The 17500-nt window shown below is 42.4% G+C and overlaps 2 protein-coding genes across 2 annotated transcripts in view; both read right to left on the bottom strand.

The window, feature by feature from the left end:
- Positions 1-58, bottom strand: part of LOC311048501 (hatching enzyme 1.2-like) — a gene marked incomplete at its 5' end in the record, with an annotated part of 17559 nt that extends 17501 nt beyond the window's left edge. Inside the window, one exon of the mRNA XM_084061760.1 lies at positions 1-58. This exon is cut by the window's left edge and continues 79 nt beyond it. Coding sequence (XP_083917886.1) covers positions 1-58 — 58 coding nt within the window.
- Positions 59-6259: 6201 nt separating this feature from the next.
- LOC311045388 (low choriolytic enzyme-like) overlaps positions 6260-17500 on the bottom strand; it is a 12487-nt gene continuing 1246 nt past the window's right edge. Inside the window, exons 3-10 of the mRNA XM_084057234.1 lie at positions 16739-16807; positions 15114-15275; positions 14153-14270; positions 13152-13330; positions 12075-12156; positions 10324-10445; positions 8224-8295; positions 6260-6446 (exon numbers count right to left, since the gene is read on the bottom strand). Of these exons, the coding sequence (XP_083913360.1) occupies positions 8246-8295; positions 10324-10445; positions 12075-12156; positions 13152-13330; positions 14153-14270; positions 15114-15275; positions 16739-16807 (782 nt within the window). The 3' untranslated portion in view covers positions 6260-6446; positions 8224-8245. The remainder of the gene's footprint in view (positions 6447-8223; positions 8296-10323; positions 10446-12074; positions 12157-13151; positions 13331-14152; positions 14271-15113; positions 15276-16738; positions 16808-17500) is intronic.

Genomic DNA, 17500 nt, shown 5'->3' with positions numbered 1-17500 from the left:
GGAAGGTAACCAGACATTTCGCCTTAAATCCATTTCGCCCGTGTTTTTGAGCGGACATTTCGCCCACCCCCAGACATTTCGCCCATACATTTCGCCCACCCACCCCCAGACGTTTCGCCCAGACATTTCGCCCGACATTCATTATAAATATATAATCAATCAGTTGTGCGAGGTTCATTATAAATGGCTTTATTTAAGAGGGGAATTTTCAGTCATCCGCGGACTACTTTTTTTCGCCGATAAAGTATAGTTTTGGACCATGACGGAGGCGCGCCGACTCAGCAGACCTTGAGGCTGAGGAGTTGCGCCCGAGCGCCTCCAGGCGCGAGTGCCCGCAACGACCAGCCCACCGGCTTCGAATGCTATCAATGCATTGAATGGGAGATTATCACGTTTTATCAGACCATTGAATGGGCGAAGTAGGCGAGCTACCGTCTACCCCGCGATTTGTCAGACCATTCATTGGGCGTAATCAGGAGCTACTGACCTACCGACGGAGGCGGAGCAGTCCCCACAACAATATTTACGATTCTGTCCGTATCGGTACATAACTCGAACGGCGCTGAGTAGGCACAGGTGAGCGTCGCACCGCTCCGGACGGCAACTCAGTCGCCTTAGCTCCTTCGGTGGCCCGTCGCGGGGCTCCAGCTCGCCTGAGACTGCGCGCCTCCGTCATGGTCCGAAACCGAAACAACCAAAACCAAAACCGAAACTGAAGTATTTAAGTCATCTCCGTCGGTAGGTCAGTAGCTCCTGATTACGCCCAATGAATGGTCTGATAAATCGCGGGGTAGACAGTAGGTCGCCTACTTCGCCCATTCAATGGTCTGATAGAATGTGATAATCTCCCATTCTATGCATTGATAGCATCCGAATCAGGTGACCAGCCGATGGTCCTGCTAGTCGACTACGCGCCGTCCGAGTTATGTACCGATAGGGACAGAATCGTAAATATTTTTCGTGGGGACTGCGTTTGCCCCACTGACTGCGTCTCACACACACACACACACACACACACACACACACACACACACACACACACACACACACACACAGAGAGAGAGAGAGAGCTTTTATCTAACCCTAACCCTCTCTCATTCTCTCACACAAACGGCCAGCTAGCTTCACTATATATTATCACTTGCTTTTCCACGTGCACAGAACATAGTTTCATTGAGGCATCTAAACAGCGGCAGGTCTCGTTTCTGTCTCGGAGGTATCGAGAGATTTGACTCGCCAGACAGGAAATGGTTGAGAGTCTCACTATACTTTGGCCGTTCAGAAACATACTTTGTGCTCTTTAGATACCTCTATAAGATTATACAGTGTTCACGTCGAAAAGCAACACAGCAGAAAACAATGTGTGATATTATGTCTTCTTTTATTTTCCTGAGCCGAGTATCCTACTATAATTCTAGTAACCTCTGTCCGTCTGTAGTGGTGAGTGAGTGAGTGAGTGAGTGAGTAGGTGAAGATACCCGGTTCTCCTCACTGGCTGGACCAATTGCTCTGATTTTGCACACAGCCATTGACCATTACCATCTGAACTTAACTGTGAAGCCCGTTTTTCAATTTCATCAAATCTCAGCTTCTTATTAGCGTTTTTGTGTCAAACACTGTCGCCATGGTTACGGGGCTGCCCAGCTATGGGACGAACTGCCTCCCGGGTTGCCAGATCATGTGCGCATATCCCCCCACGGATGCGTCGACCGGGTATGGTCTAGTTTATATAAAGGCCTCTGTCACGGGGCAAGCCGTGCCCTATAGACAAGAACAGTAACTTTGCATGCACACAAACTATATAACTGCTTCCAGTTTAACATCAAGCCGGCTTGGAAGTGTCTCAGTTTTGTATTGCATGCTTTCTTACAATCATCATGGACATCTGTGCATTGATAACGATCACAAGGACGTGCACAGATGCAGGGACGTGCACAGATAGACTCTAGGTGGTGCTAGAGCACCTGCCCTTTGCCCTCTTGACCAGAAGTGCCCTTTTGAAAAAAAAGAAGTCTACAGCAGGGGTCTTCAACAGGGGGTCCGGGACCCCTAGGGGGTCCTCAAGAGTTACTACAGGGGGTCCGCCAAATCCTTTATGTGATATTATTTTTCTTTTTACCTAACCACTCGAAACCTAGCATCCCTTTTCTGAGGAGAACTTTAGCCAAAAATAGCAGATCTACAAGCCCACAACGCCTCGCGCTGCGAGGCGTTGTGGGCTTGTAGATCTGCTATTTTTGGCAAAGAGCTATAGGTGTAGACTCTACAGTGTACACCTATAGCTCTTTGCCAAAAAAATGTTTTTGGTTTACTTGGTCTGCTCTTTTTTTCCCTCTACACTGTAGAGGGAAAAAAAGAGCAGACCAAGTAAACAAGAAAAAGTATAATTTACTTGAGCGCCTGCCCCTCAAAATGTCTGTGCACGCCACTGATTCAATGGTTTTAAGCTTTTCGAGTATATATTTGAAAACTGTGTGAAATGAGTGATTGTTTGTCACCTGTCTCTCCTCTGCAGTACTGGCAATCCTGCTTGCTTGGGAGGTGCCAAGTACTGTAGAGGACGAGGGGTGTTTGTCCATGTTTAAGAGTACTCTGTTTTAAGTTTGGGAATTCATTGGTGCTTAGGAAATGTATTTGAATTGTTGGTAAATTCCTTATGTAATTGTGTAAGTAACTCATGGCCCATAATGTGGCTTTATTGGAGTTAATTGATTATCAATTACAGGTCATTGTCTTGGTAGGATCCACCTGGTATAAAGGGCAGGTTGGGATGAGCCAAGTTGACTGTGTGTGTTTGGCCTGGCAACAGACACCAGTCAGGGGAGAGAGCCTTCAGGGCCTTAGTTGTAGTAAGGTATGGCCTGTTATAGCACTGCCTGAGTTGTTTTGTCTTTTTGTCTGCAGTTATCCATTTTTTCTACGTCTACATGTAGACGTCTTTATTATTTTTGATTCCTTTCGGTTAACCTATGAATTTTGCCTAGGCCTGCACTGTAAATACTGCACAGGACTGTTGGTGTTTGTTGTTTTGGGAGAAATGAATATATACCCAAATCTACATTCTGGACTTTAATTGTCAACCTTTTTGGAGCCTTGAGCCATCGGCCAACCTTCACAGTCGTTCAGAAATAGTGTTTGTTCATAAGCTGTCCAGCCGGCTCTCATAGACTCCAATGTTATGAGTCTGTCACCCAGTGAGACCAATCTGCCCGCTGGAATTTTGCATGATAGAGAAAATGACGTCGGCGTCTTTTTCTTTTCAAAACCTTCCTCGCTTTAGACCAGTGGTTCTCAAACTTTTTCACATCAAGGACCCCCTAAATTATATGGGTTTGGCCGCCGACCCCCCCATCTCAAAGTATGTTGTTCCAGGGACCCCCACAGAAGCAAAGATTTGAGTTAAAATGTTCGCTTTAAAAAAAAGAATACATATATATTCAAAGATTTGCAAAATCTTTGTCACGTTTTTTCTCCACAAAAAATAGCAGATCTACAAGCTCATAGCGCGGCACTCGGTGCCGCGCTATGAGCTTGTAGATCTGCTATTTTTTGGAATAGCCAAAGAAACCTTAACATTGACACAGATGCGTTCCTAAACCTCAGTAATGTGGTGAAAGTAACTGGTTGTTCTAGGGTTTTATTGTCGGGCGGGCAGGCGGGCGTACCGCCTGGCTCTGCTACATAGATTACAGACTGGCTGCTCGTGGGCTATACGGGCTATGGGGTTTTCAACTGGCAGCACTTTAGAGGTGCTTTAGACGCAGTGTTCAGGGTTTTTTTTATGCTCCACAGTGTTGGAAAGTAACTAAGTACATGTACTCAAGTACTGTACTTAAGTACAATTTTGAGGTATGTTTTACTTTACTGGAGCATTTCAAATGTCCAGTACTTTTTACTTCTACTCCACTACGTCTCGGATCCAAATATCATACTTTTACTCCACTACAATTATTTGAAAACGTACTTTGTAGATTTTGATTATTATTACAAAACATACATTAACCACTTCAGCCCTATATATATACATTTCGGCCGTTTGAAAATAGCAGATCTACAAGCTCACAATGCGTCGCGATGCGACGCATTGTGAGCTTGTAGATCGGCTATTTTCAAATGATTTTTATACATTTGAAAACTTCTGCATAATGAGTACATTTACTTTTGGTTCTTTAGGTACATTTTCATGCCAATACTTTTGTACTTTTACTCAAGTGACATTTTGAACACAGGACTTTTCCTTTGTTACAGAGTATTTCTACATTTCAGTATTGATACTTTTACTTAAGTAAAACGCGTGAGTAGCTTGTTCCACCACTGTCCACATGTGGAACAAGCTCTCAGCTCATTTAAATCACATCTAAAGACTTTCTGTTTGAAAGCTTTGGCTTTCATTGAGGGTTTCTGCTGTACTGTAATTTATACTTCCTTACGCTTCTGTTTTATTTTAATTTGAGCTTTCTCTCGGGTGCTGGCGCGGTGGTGGCAAAATGCCCGCCCAGCGGAGTCTGGGGGTGGTACAGCAACGCTGACAACACAAGACATGGGTGTGGTTTGGCTTAACCACTAAATTGGGGAGAAAAAAAGGGGTGTTTACATTTTTTTTTACTGTCTTGATCCTATATTAAAATCGCCTATAAAGCAGTGGTTCTCAACAAGTGGTCCGGGGACCACCAGTGGTCATCGAGGAGGGGGTTCCAGGGGGTCCCCAGCAAAAGGTGTTAATACACCCCCCCCCCCCCCCTTTTATCCATATTGTCTTCACCTGTTTCCTAGGATGTGTGTTTTCCACTTCCTGTCGATTTTATTGGATATCATTGGTCATCTGACCAGTTTCATTGGATTTCATTGGATTGGAAATCGACAGGAAGTGGAAAACACACAGGAAACAGGTGAATACGTCGGCTATTCAAAAAAATAGCAGATATACAAGCTCCCAGCGAGCTGGTAGATCTGCTATTTTTTGAACATTCTCGAAAAAGAAATCTTGAAAGTGTTTGAAGAATTTTGTAGAATTTTGCATTTTTTTTTAAAACACAAATATCTTCTGGGGGTCCCTGGCACAAAACCTTTTCAGATGGGGGTCCGCGGCCAAATGTATATCAATGTTAGGGGTCCTTGGTATGAAAGAGGTTGAAAACCACTGCTCTAAAGCATTGGTTCTCAAAGTGGGGACCCCCAAGGGGTCCTTGAGGGAGTTCCAGGGGGTCCCCAGCTAAATGATGGATGGTTAGGAACCAAATGGACCCTTACAGGTCTGTAACTCTGAGAGTGTACAAATGTAACCAAATGGACCCTTAACGGGTCCATTTGGTTCCATTTGTACACTCTCAAAGTTAAATTAACATTGATTTTACAATATAAATTGGGGTCCCTGAGATTGAAATGTCATTAATGGGGGTCCTCAGCCTAATGCATTCCAAACTGGGGGTCCTCAATAGCCAATGTATAAAATAGGGCTGAAGTGGTTAATGTATGTTTCATAATATCATAATTTAAATCTACAAAGTAACTAGTAACTAAAGTTTTCAAACAATTGTAGTGGAGTAAAAGTAAAAGTATTGGAAATTGGAAATTGGAAATTATCCAGTAAAGTAAACAATACCTCAACATTTTACTTAAGTACAGTACTTAAGTAAATGTACTTAGTTACTTTACACCACTGACTGATAGAGTGAGTACCTAAACCAGACCTGAGTTAGAGCTTTAGGCTACTTGTACTTGAACTGCTTTCCCCCCCCCCTGTCCTGTCTACACCACATCTCTTTGCCAAAAAATAGCCGATCTACAAGTTCACAATGTGAACGTTCTCCCCCAGAGTATGAATGCTGGGGTTCAAGTCGTTCAGCCTCCTGGACGCATTGTGAGCTTGGACGCACAATGGACGCATTGTGAGCTTGGACGCACAATGGACGCATTGTGAGCTTGTAGATCTGCTATTTTCAAAAGATTTTTATACATCTGAAAACTGAACTGGGACATTCTGCAGAATGACTACTTTCTACACACTCCCTGGATGCCAATTCAGAACATCTGCCTTAAGATTTTCACATGGGCCTGTTATAGCGCCACCTGGAGGCCGTAAAAGTACAATATTTGCCTCTGAGATGTAGTGGAGTACAAGTAAAAGTACTGGAAATACTCCAGTAAAGTAAAAAAAATACCTCAAAATGTTACTTAAGTACAGTACTTGAGTAAATGCCCAACAGATGATGATATTTAACACTGGAGACATAAATAAATATACATTAACAGGTTGATATATAATGCCACAGTCTTTTTTTTTTATTGTTTTTTTTTATGTTTGCTCAAATCTAAGCATAATAATCAAGTAAAGTGAAAACAAAGTAAATATGGATTACATCAGAGCGTATCCCATCAGACTAACATGTTCTTTCTTCTCGTCCTCCTCCTACAGCTCCCTCTGCTGGAGACAACAGGAAAGACATCTGTGTAGGGGGACAAAAATAGGCACACATTATAAGCTGAGCTTGTAGATCTGCTATAGTGCAAATGTGTAGTATCAAATAATATAAGAAAGAGGCAAAAATTGGGAAAATAGCAGATCTGCTATTTTCACAATTTTAATCTAACTGAAAATATAATGCCTCAACCATTCCCCCACCATTCCAAGTGCTTGTCAGGGTGGGGGGTCCCTCCCCAGTTAATTTATGATTATTTGGGGGGGTCACGGCCTGCAAAAGGTTGAGAACCACTGCCCTATAAAGGCCCTCAAGGGTCCCCAGACCCCACTTTGAGAACCACTTCTTTAAGGAAAGTGAAAACATAAAAAATACTAAAGAACTGGCTTTAAATATGAACAACACAAAATGTTTCTACTCTACACCCGCTGGTAATCCCATTACTCTACTCTACACCCGCTAGTAATCCCATTACTCTACTCTACACCCGCTAGTAATCCCATTACTCTACTCTACACCCGCTAGTAATCCCATTACTCTACTCTACACCCGCTAGTAATCCCATTACTCTACTCTACACCCGCTAGTAATCCCATTACTCTACTTTAAACATATTATGCCAAAACCTTTAGGCATGTTTTACTATTTTGGAAAATATTTTAAAATAGTTAAAATAGCCGATCTACAAGCTCATAACGTGTGGATGTATTCTCGGCTATTTGAACTATTTTACAATGTTTTTCAAAATAGTGCAACAAGCAGTGTTTAGGCATAAGTGGTACGGTGGTGCCCAAGATAGAGACCCACAAATAGAACCATTTAACCCTTTAAGACAAGTGCCAACGACCCCCAAAATGAAATGAATTTGGCCATGGACCCCCATCTGAAAATGTTTTGTGCCAGGCATAAAAGAGATTTTTCAAAAATATTCAAAAATAGCAGTGACGTGCCGTGAGCTGCACATTTTGAGAATCACTAGTTTTAAACAAAATGTTCTACGAGTTTTCTGAAAAACAACATATATAATATAACTATAAAGTACTGCTCCTGAAGATACAGTGTGGGATCGCTAAGACTGTTGAGCTGGTATTGAGTATTGATAGTGTTAGTAGTGTTATAGTAGGGTCATAATACAATGACATCAGTATTATGACGTCACTAGAATGGCATTATGCATTATGACGTCACTAAATCGTTGGTTCTCAAAGTGGGGTCCGGGGACCCCCAGGGGTCCTTGAGGGGGTTCCAGGGGGTCCCCAGCTAAATGATGGACAGGAACCAAATGGACCCGTTATGGGTCTGTAACTCTGAGAGTGTACAAATGGAACCAAATGGACCCTAACGGGTCCATTTGGTTCCATTTGTACACTCTCAGAGTTACATTAACATTGATTTTACAATATGAATTGGGGTCCCAGAGGTAAATGCCATTAAATGGGGGTCCGTAGCCTTAATGCATGTCAAAATGGGGGTCCTTGAAATTAAGATGGTTGAGAATCACTGCTAGAGAGCCGTAAAAAATCTAATCTTATGGGGGGTCTCTGGCATATCTTTTGAAATGGGGGTCCGCGGGCTAATAAGTGTCAATTTGGGGGTCCTTGACATGAAAAAGTTTGAGAACCACTGCTCTAAATGGCATTTCTCCATTGAAATGACCCAATAAACGGGGGGGAATAATAATAATAATTAGTAAATAGTGAAGTTAACATTAGTGTGTGATCGCTAAAGCGATCCCACAATACAATGACACGGATACTTTCCCGGTTTTAACGGGTTAAATGAATAAATAATGTCAGTTCCTTACCTTTGATTGCATCATCAGTGTTTCATATCTGGTCCAGCACCTCCTTCGGGGGGATCATGGGTTCAAACGTGTCTGCCGAGGAGCAACCAATCACAAAGCAGACCTTGTTAGCCGCGTTAGCTCATGATAGCGTTAGCCTCATAGCATCATAGCGTTAGCCTCATAGCATCATATTTCCCAATATTTCCTTAATTTCTCCATCATATATCACCATAGTTTCCCCAATCCCCATTTAAATGCTGAATCGATAACTACTGGTTTAGTCTCGCCAGTCGCTACGAGTTGTATAATAAAAGACGGACATACCAAACCAACTATTCCTATGAGCTAAAGCTACACCGCGTCAAGGGTCTTATTGGGGGGAGGCATGCGTTAATCCGACAGACCTTTTCTCCGACTATGTGGCATCCGCATGCGGTTAGGGTTAGGGTGCGGGTTTGGTTCGGGTTTAGTATTGGAAACGTCGGAGCGCTGCGCTGTCGGAGGAATGCGCTGTCGGACTAACGTACTGCACCCCTTATTGGATAGAGCCCTAACAATGATGATGCCCTTGATCGCGGGGAATTATTTTGGGTGACACCGGCACCCTTGGTTCTGGCTGTTGGCTCCGGCCGCCTGATGACATTAAAGGAGGAGTTCACCCAAAATATGACTTATTTCCTATCAATTACACGCCCCATGAAGCATTGAATTCATGGAGATTTTTTTTAGTTTTTGTCGCATTCCTAAGCCATTGCGGTGGTCTCTCCGGTAGGAGACTCCTTTGAGTCTTATAGCAACTTTCCGCCGGTAATCAAATTATTGTCTCAGGAATGCCACAAAAACGAAAAAATCCTTGTGAATTCAAGGCTTCATGGGGTGAGTAATTGATAGAGAATAAGTCATTATTTGGGTGAACTACTCCTTTAAGTTATTTCCGCTCCTGACCAGATCAGAAAATGGTTATGGGTCTGTAACTCTGAGTGTACAAATGGAACCAAATGGACCCTTATGGGTCTGTAACTCTGAGAGTGTACAAATGGAACCAAATGGACCCTAACGGGTCCATTTGGTTCCATTTGTACACTCTCAGGAGTTAAATTAACATTGATTTTACAATATAAATTGTGGTCCCAGAGGTATAAATGCCTTTAAAATGAGGGTCTGTAGACCTAATGCATGTCAAACTGGGGGGTCCTTGAAAATGAAATGGTTGAGAATCACTGCTAGAGCCGTAAAAAAAAAAAACTTCTCTTATGGGGGTCCCTGGCTTATCTTTTCAAATGGGGGTCCGCGGGCTAATAAGTGTCAATTTGGGGGTCCTTGACATGAAAAAGTTTGAGAACCACTGGCGTAAAGCCCTTCGAGCTGCATTTATGTCATGAAAGGGGCTGCTATATAAATAGTCAGGGGATATTAGCAGAATATTTTCCAATCTTGGAATAAATTCCTTACCAAAAAAAATCTTCACCAATGTGTTTGTAAAGGTGTCTAGTAACACATCTCACAAAGACTGAAATTCAGTTTCCCTAGGAGAATTTTTGGTTAAAAACAAATCTAAAAAAAAAAATCCAAATTTAATTCTGTTTTAAGTAGCATGTGAGGTGTCAAACTAGGGTGTTTTTATGATTTTGAATCCATTGTAATCATTTTTTTTTGCACCAAAACCACTCCTGGGGCTAAAAACGGCCATAGCGTATACTTTTTGTGTAAAAAGCCCATTGAGATTGGGCCGTTTTTAGCCCAAGGAGTGGTTTTGGTGCAAAACAAATGATTGCAATGGATTCAGAATCATAAAAACACCCTAGTTTGACACCTCACATGCTACTTAAAACAAAATTAAATTCAGATTTATTTGGGGGGGATTTTTTTTTTAACCAAGGTTATGGTGGGTACCCCAACTTTAAAGAGCTGTCAGAAATTCTCCTAGGGAAACTGCATTTCAGTCTTTGTGAGATGTGTTACTAGACACCTTTACAAACACATTGGTGAAGATTTGTTTTGGTAAGGAATTTATTCCAAGACTTTTTTAATATCCCCTGACTAAAATCCAGTGTATTATTATTATTATCATCATTATTGGTCCCAGGCTGACAGAACAGTAGCTATAATAATACGTACTGCATTGGTAGAGGCGGTTGACCCTCAGAATGTCGGTGGGGTCGATCTGGCTGTTGCCCAGGCGGACGTTGGGGTTGGGGATCGGCACGATGGTGGGACGGCCGTTCCGGGAGAAGGCGGTGCTAAAACCGTGGAGAAAAACAAAAAACACACACACACGCACGCGCACACACACACACACACACACACACACACACACACACACACACACACACACACACACAACACACACACACACACACACACACACACACACACACACACACACACACACACACACACACACACACACACACACACACACACACACACAGAGTCACATGACGTTTACTGTCGGCTGAGGAGATTATAGCGGCGTTTTTTCCAGACTTTTTCATGTCAAGGACCCCCAAAATGATATGTATTTGGTGGTCGGGGACCCCCCCATGTCAAAATATTTTGTTTCAGGGACCCTCCCCCCCCTCCCCCAGGAAGCAAAGATTTGAGTTACGAACCTTCGCTTAAAGAAATGTTATATTCAAAGATTTGCACACATTTTCCCGATTTTTCAAAAATAGCAGATCTACAAGCTCACCGAGTGCCTCACCGAGTGCCGCGCTATGAGCTTGTAGATCTGCTATTTTTGAATAGCCCTAAGTATAAAAGGTTAAATTGGTTAAAATTGTGATGCTATATTAAACACATTTTGCTGCGGACCCCCCTGGAGCCCCCCCCCCCCACAAGGACCCCTGGGGGTCCCCGGACCCCACTATGAGAACCAATGCATTATAGAACAGCGATTCTTAATAGAGCTGTCTCCGTTACAACATTTTAAGTTGACGTTTAATTGTCATACAAATAATTGTCCCTCTGGAGTGAGTGTGGAAATATAGCGGCCCTCTGCATCATCAGAGTTTCATCAGCCCTGTTATAGGCCTACACTAAAAGCTTAACATGTGTGTGGGCTCATTTTAACGTCTGCTCAGGCTTTTGTGTTTCACCTGCAGACAGTTTATAAGTTGATTTATTCAGTATTTAGATATCTGATATCATTTGATATTAATTTTACCCTTCCTTCAAACTCCATTTTGATCTTGTTAGATTAATCAAAAACACTCGTCCATGGTTCTGGTGACTCATACTGCCCTCCTAATACGTGATACGTGTTTTTTTTCGATTATGTTTTTCATTGTCTCCGCCAGGAGACTATGTTTTCACTTTCCGCCCCCCCCCTCGGCCAAGCTAACATTGGTCAAGCCTCACGTGACACGTGACAATACGTTGAAAGAGTGTGCTCGGATTGGCTAGTGAGACGCATGATGTATAGCGGCCTATAAATAGATGTGTCACTTTGAAAGAGTCTGTGTCTCTTTCAAAGTGAGGTAAGACAGGAATAATCACGAAATGGCTGAGAAATGGCGGAGCAATGTTTTATTGTATTTTTTTTTTTTCCCGACAAATATATTTTAAAAATAATGAAAAAGGTCCAAAAACACGGCCCCTCACGTATTAGGAGGGCAGTATGAGTCACCAGAAACAAGGACGGGTGTTTCTGATGAATCTAACATGTTAAAAATGGAGTTTGAAGTTACAATGGGTTTGTATAGGAAGGGGGTGTGTCTGATAAAATGAATATCAAATATCTAAGTATTAATATTGAATCAAGCAACTTATAAACGGTCTGGGTGAAACATAAAGCCTGAGTAGACGTTACAATGACCCCAAACATGTTTGACAGTGAAATAATGTATAAAATGTATTGTGCGGTTTACCCTGAATAGTGCATGACAGATCTGTAGTTGTACGGAGTGTTCAGGTTCCTGGTCTGGATCTTGCGGAAATTAAACTCCGTTCCTGGAGGAGACATGAGATCGATTAGAATTCACAGACGTACACGCACACGCACACGCACACGCACACGCACACGCACACGCACACGCACACGCACACACACACACACACACACGCCGTGCAAGTGCCATCCAAACAAAGTATCAGAAAGAGATGTAGGTGTATATTTTGTTTGATTTAGTGTTTAGATTTGTTCCGGTCCTCTTGTAGTTCTAATCCAGTGAGACTAATGATGAAACACAAATAAAAACAGCCTGAAAGCCTTCAGTACCTTACAGTACTTTTCATTCCACGACCCCCCAAAATAATCAGATTTGAACTGGAGACCCCAAAAAAGAATCATATTTGAACTGGGGACCCCCCACCCTGACCCACCCTGACCAATGGAACCAAATGGACCCTAACGGGTCCATTTGTACACTCTCAGAGTTACAGACCCATAAGGGTCCATTTGGTGCCTAATCTATCATTTAGCTGGGGACCCCCTGGAACCCCCTTGGAATGTTTGCCTCTTTCTTACGTAATATTTGACAAAAGTCATTAAATTGTAACTTTTATAAATGTACAGAAACCCTGTACTCATACTGTATGTTGGTTTGTTTACTGGGGGCGGCCATAGCTGAGTGGTTAGTGAGCCCGCCTGGGGGGCCAGAGGCCCTGGTTGCCCCAGGTTCGATTCCAGGCCAGGCCAGCATATGTGACGATGAAATGAAATTTGTCCCTGAGCAAGACTCTTAACCCCTAATTGCTCACAGGTTCTCATTGGAAACAAGACCGCAAGGACTTTCATGAACGACCTGTTAAAATGAAAGGAATTATCTACTGTGTTGAGAGAGAAAACTATGTTAAACATTAAAGCTAATCCTGTGGGGACCCCCTGTGTGTGTGTGTGTGTGTGTGTGTGTGTGTGTGTGTGTGTGTGTGTGTGTGTGTGTGTGTGTGTGTGTGTGTGTGTGTGTGTGTGTGTGTGTGTGTGTGTGTGTGTGTGCAGGACCCACCAGGCTGGACGTTCTGCAGCAGGATGCGTACGTTCTGGTCTCGGTCAGAGCGGGTCTGCTCGTGGTCAAAGCCCAGCGCGTGGAGCAGCTCGTGCTGGATGGTTCCCAGGAAGATGCATCCCCGCCTCTGGAGGGACACCGGCTGCCCGTTGCCCTGGCGACCCACGAAGGAGGAGCACCTGAGGTATGGGATGGGATGGAGAAAGTACTCACACATCAATACCAGTCATGTAGAAATACTCTGTTTACAAGTGAAAAGTCTGGAATTAAAACATTTACTTGAGTAAAAGTACGAAAGCATTGGCATCAAAATGTACTTAAAGTACTAAAAGTAGAAGCTACTCATTATGCAGAATGTCCCATGTTAACTTTTCAAATGTATAAAAGAATCATTTGAGAATAGCAGATCTACAAGCTCACAATGCGTCGCGTCGCGACGCATTGTGAGCTTGTAGATCTGCTATTTTCAAATGGCCAAAATGTATATAGGGTTGAAGTGGTTAATGTGTGTTTTGTAATAATAATCAAAATCTACAAAGTAACTAAAGTTTTCAAATAATTGTAGTGGAGTAAAAAGTACAATATTTGCTCAGGGGCTTTTCTTCTTGATAAAAATAGAAAAATCAACAGATAGTTAACATTTTTTATGAAAAAAACAAACAGTAGTGGGTTTGGTGATGTTCTATATTGTCTGAATCAACTTTGTTTGTGTTCGTTTACGTGCTAAAAGAGTGACTTTGAGAGCTGTTTCACCGTACAATGTATGTCAATGAGGAGCATATTTTTGAACTATCAATTTCTAATCAATGGAGCAATTAGTTGAGATTTCTTGTTCACCTTTGGAGTTACATCATGGCAAGGTAACTACACTGTGTGTGTGTGTGTGTGTGTCTGTGTGTGTGTGTGTGTGTGTGTGTGTGTGTGTGTGTGTGTGTGTGTGTGTGTGTGTGTGTGTGTGTGTGTGTGTGTGTGTGTGTGTGTGTGTGTGTGTGTGTGTGTACCCTTGGCGAGACTGGATGTTCAGGAAGGCTCTCTCGTTTCTTCGCTGGTAGAAACGGACGCAGGTCGTCTGAGTGAAGGAGTTCAGACCCTGGAGGATCACGTTCCTCTCGTTGGCCGCTGGAAAGGTTTTATTACATGTTATTACAACTTTAATAATCTGATTACAATGTTATTACTACTGTAATAATCTGATTACAATGTTATTACTACTTTAATAATTACACAATGGTATTACTACTTTAGTACTCTTATTACAATGTCTTTAAAACTGTAATACTCTTATTACAATGTCATTACAACTTTAATAATCTGATTACAAGGTTATTACTACTGTAATAATCTCATAACAATGCAGTGATGGAAAAAGCACTCAAATACTGCAATATAGAAATACTCTGTTACAAGTAAAAGTAAGGCATTCAATTTTGTCCTTTGACCTGTCATGTACGTATGGGGAAAATAACAAAATGTGTGATAAATATGATACCAACACTTTTGGACTTTTACTCGAGTACATTTTGAATACCCCCAAATTGACACTTATTAGCCCGCGGACCTCCATTTGAAAAGATAAGCCAGGGACCCCCCATATAAGAGAAGATTGTTTTTACGGCTCTCTAGCAGTGATTCTCAACCATTTCAAATTCAAGGACCCCCAGATTGACATGCATTAGGGCTACAGACCCTCATTTAAAGGCATTTATACCTCTGGGACCCCCACTTATATTGTAAAATCAATGTTGATTTAACTCTGAGAGTGTACAAATGGAACCAAATGGACCCTAACGGGTCCATTTGGTTCCATTTGTACGCTCTCAGAGTTACAGACCCATAAGGGTCCATTTGGTGCCTAATCTATCATTTAGCTGCGGGGACCCCCTGGAACCCCCTCCTCAAGTACCCCTGGGGGTCCCCGGCAGACCCCACTTTGAGAACCACTGCATTAGCGTATATCCGTACCGTACTGGTTGGAGATGGTGAAGGGAACGTAGACGCGTCCGTCGGTAGCTTTGGGCCACAGACAGCTGCGCGTTCGTCCGGTACACGGGTCAGCGTTCCCCAGGCCCGTCGGCACGGCGATGTCCATGTCCACGATCCTCATCTCCTCGTCCTCGTAGTCTCCTGGGGACACACGGGGAGAAACATAAATGTTCTGTCAGTGTCAGCACAACGATCAGTTCAGTTTGTTTTTTGACAGCATTGTTTTGGACAAAAGAAAAACACATAGTCTGTCATTGGTGGGAAAAAAGTACTTGTTTTACTCGAGTAACAGTGTCGATACTGCAATGCAGAAATATACTCTGTTACAAGTAAAAAGTACGGAATTCAATTTGCATATTTAAATATACAATTTCAGAAACCGTATAATACGATAAATCATTGTCTTCATGTAAGTAATCAACTGGGGAAGTTTCATTATGATAACTATTTTTTTAAATGTTTTTTTTTTCACCTGTCATGTACGTACTGTATGGGGAAAATAACAAAATGTGTGATAAATATGAAAAAGCTGCTCCTGTGGAAAGGTCGCCGGTCATCAAATTATTGTCTTAGGAATGAGACAAAAACTTCAAAAATATCCATGAATTCATTCTAATCCAGAGACACAAATAAAAACAGCCTGAAAGCCTTCAGTACCTCTAGAGCAAGGGTTCCCAAACTACTTTTCATTCCACGACCCCCCAAAATAATCAGATTTGAACTGGAGACCCCCCACCCTGACCCACCCTGACAAATGGAACCAAATGTCATTTTGGGGGTGAACTATCCCTTTAATGTAAGAAAATTATCCTATCATACGGGCCCCCCCCCCATCTCAAAATATGTTGTTCCAGGGACCCCCCATGAAGCAAAGATTTGAGTTACAAATGTCCGCTTAAAAATGTGCACACATTTTCACCAAGTTTTTCAAAAATAGCAGATCTACAAGCTCATAGCGCGGCACTCGGTGCCGCGCTATGAGCTTGTAGATCTGCTATTTTTTGAATAGCCCAAAGTATAAAAGGTTAAAGTGGTTAAAATGATTGCGATGCTATATTAAACACATTTAGCTGGGGACCCCCTAGCTGGAACCCCCCCAAGTTGCCCTGGTGCGGGGGTCCCCGGACCCCACTTTGAGAAGCGGTGCCCTAGGGCCTTGGTTCTCAAAGTGGGGTCCGGGGACCCCCAGGGGTACTTGAGGGGGTTCCAGGGGGTCCCCAGCTAAATGATAGATTAGGCACCAAATGGAGCCTTATGGGTCTGTAACTCTGAGAGTGTACACTTGGAACCAAATGGACCCTAACGGGTCCATTTGGTTCCATTTGTACACTCTCAGAGTTAAATTAGCATTGATTTTACAATATAAATGGGGGTCCCAGAGGTATAAATGCCTTTAAATGAGGGTCCGTAGCCCTAATGCATGTGAAATTGGGGGTCCTTGAATTTGAAATGGTTGAGAATCACTGCTAGAGCCGTAAAAAAAAAATTCTCTGATGGGGGTCCGCGGGCTAATAAGTGTCAATTTGGGGGTCCTTGACATGAAAAAGTTTGAGAACCACTGCCCTAGGGGGTCCCTGGACCCCCTGATTGAAGGAGAAACGTACCGATGTTAGCGTTGGCCTTCTCAATCCTGGAGGACGCCGACTCCTCCTCCTCAACCAGGGTGGAGTTATCTGTGGAAGAGACCATATAAGGAGTTAATATCAGTGGTTGGGAAAAAGTACTCATATGTTTTTACTTAAGTAAAAGTATCGAGACTGCAATGTAGAAATACTCTGTTACGTAAGTAAAAAAAAAAAAAAAAGTCCGGAATTCAAAATGTACTCGAGTAAAAGTACAAAAGTATTGGCATCAAAATGTACTTAAAGCAGCAAAAGTAAAAGTACTTGTTATGCAAAAAATGTCCCATTTCACAAGCTTTCGAGTGTATGAAACATCTTTTTAAAATAGCAGATCTACAAGCTTGTAGATCTGCTATTTTAAAAAAAAGCCGAAATGTATATATATTGTATAGGGCTGAAGTGGTTACGTTTTGTAATATCAAAATCTACAAAGTAACTAAAGTTTTCAAACAATTGTAGTGGAGTAAAAGTACAATATTTGCCTCTGAGATGTAGTGGAGTGGAAGACCCCAGGGACCACCCAGGGACCCCCATAAGATTTGAGTTGAACTCGTACAATATAGTTTGCACAAAACTATCAATTAGTGACCCAAATCACCCAATGAAGCCTTGAGAGCTTGTAGATCTGCTATTTTCAATCATTTTTAGTACTTTTACTTTTGGTATTAAATACCGAAAGTACCAAAAGTAAAAGTACTAAAAGGTACTTGGTATATTTTGTACTTTTACTCGAGTAACATTTTG

The sequence above is a fragment of the Gymnoscopelus microlampas genome (genome assembly GCF_963454915.1).
Source record: "Gymnoscopelus microlampas genome assembly, chromosome: 1".
NCBI classification, from domain to species: Eukaryota; Metazoa; Chordata; class Actinopteri; order Myctophiformes; family Myctophidae; genus Gymnoscopelus; species Gymnoscopelus microlampas.
Note: the sequence above shows the minus strand (reverse complement) of the source record. Positions and strands in the feature narration are given on the sequence as shown.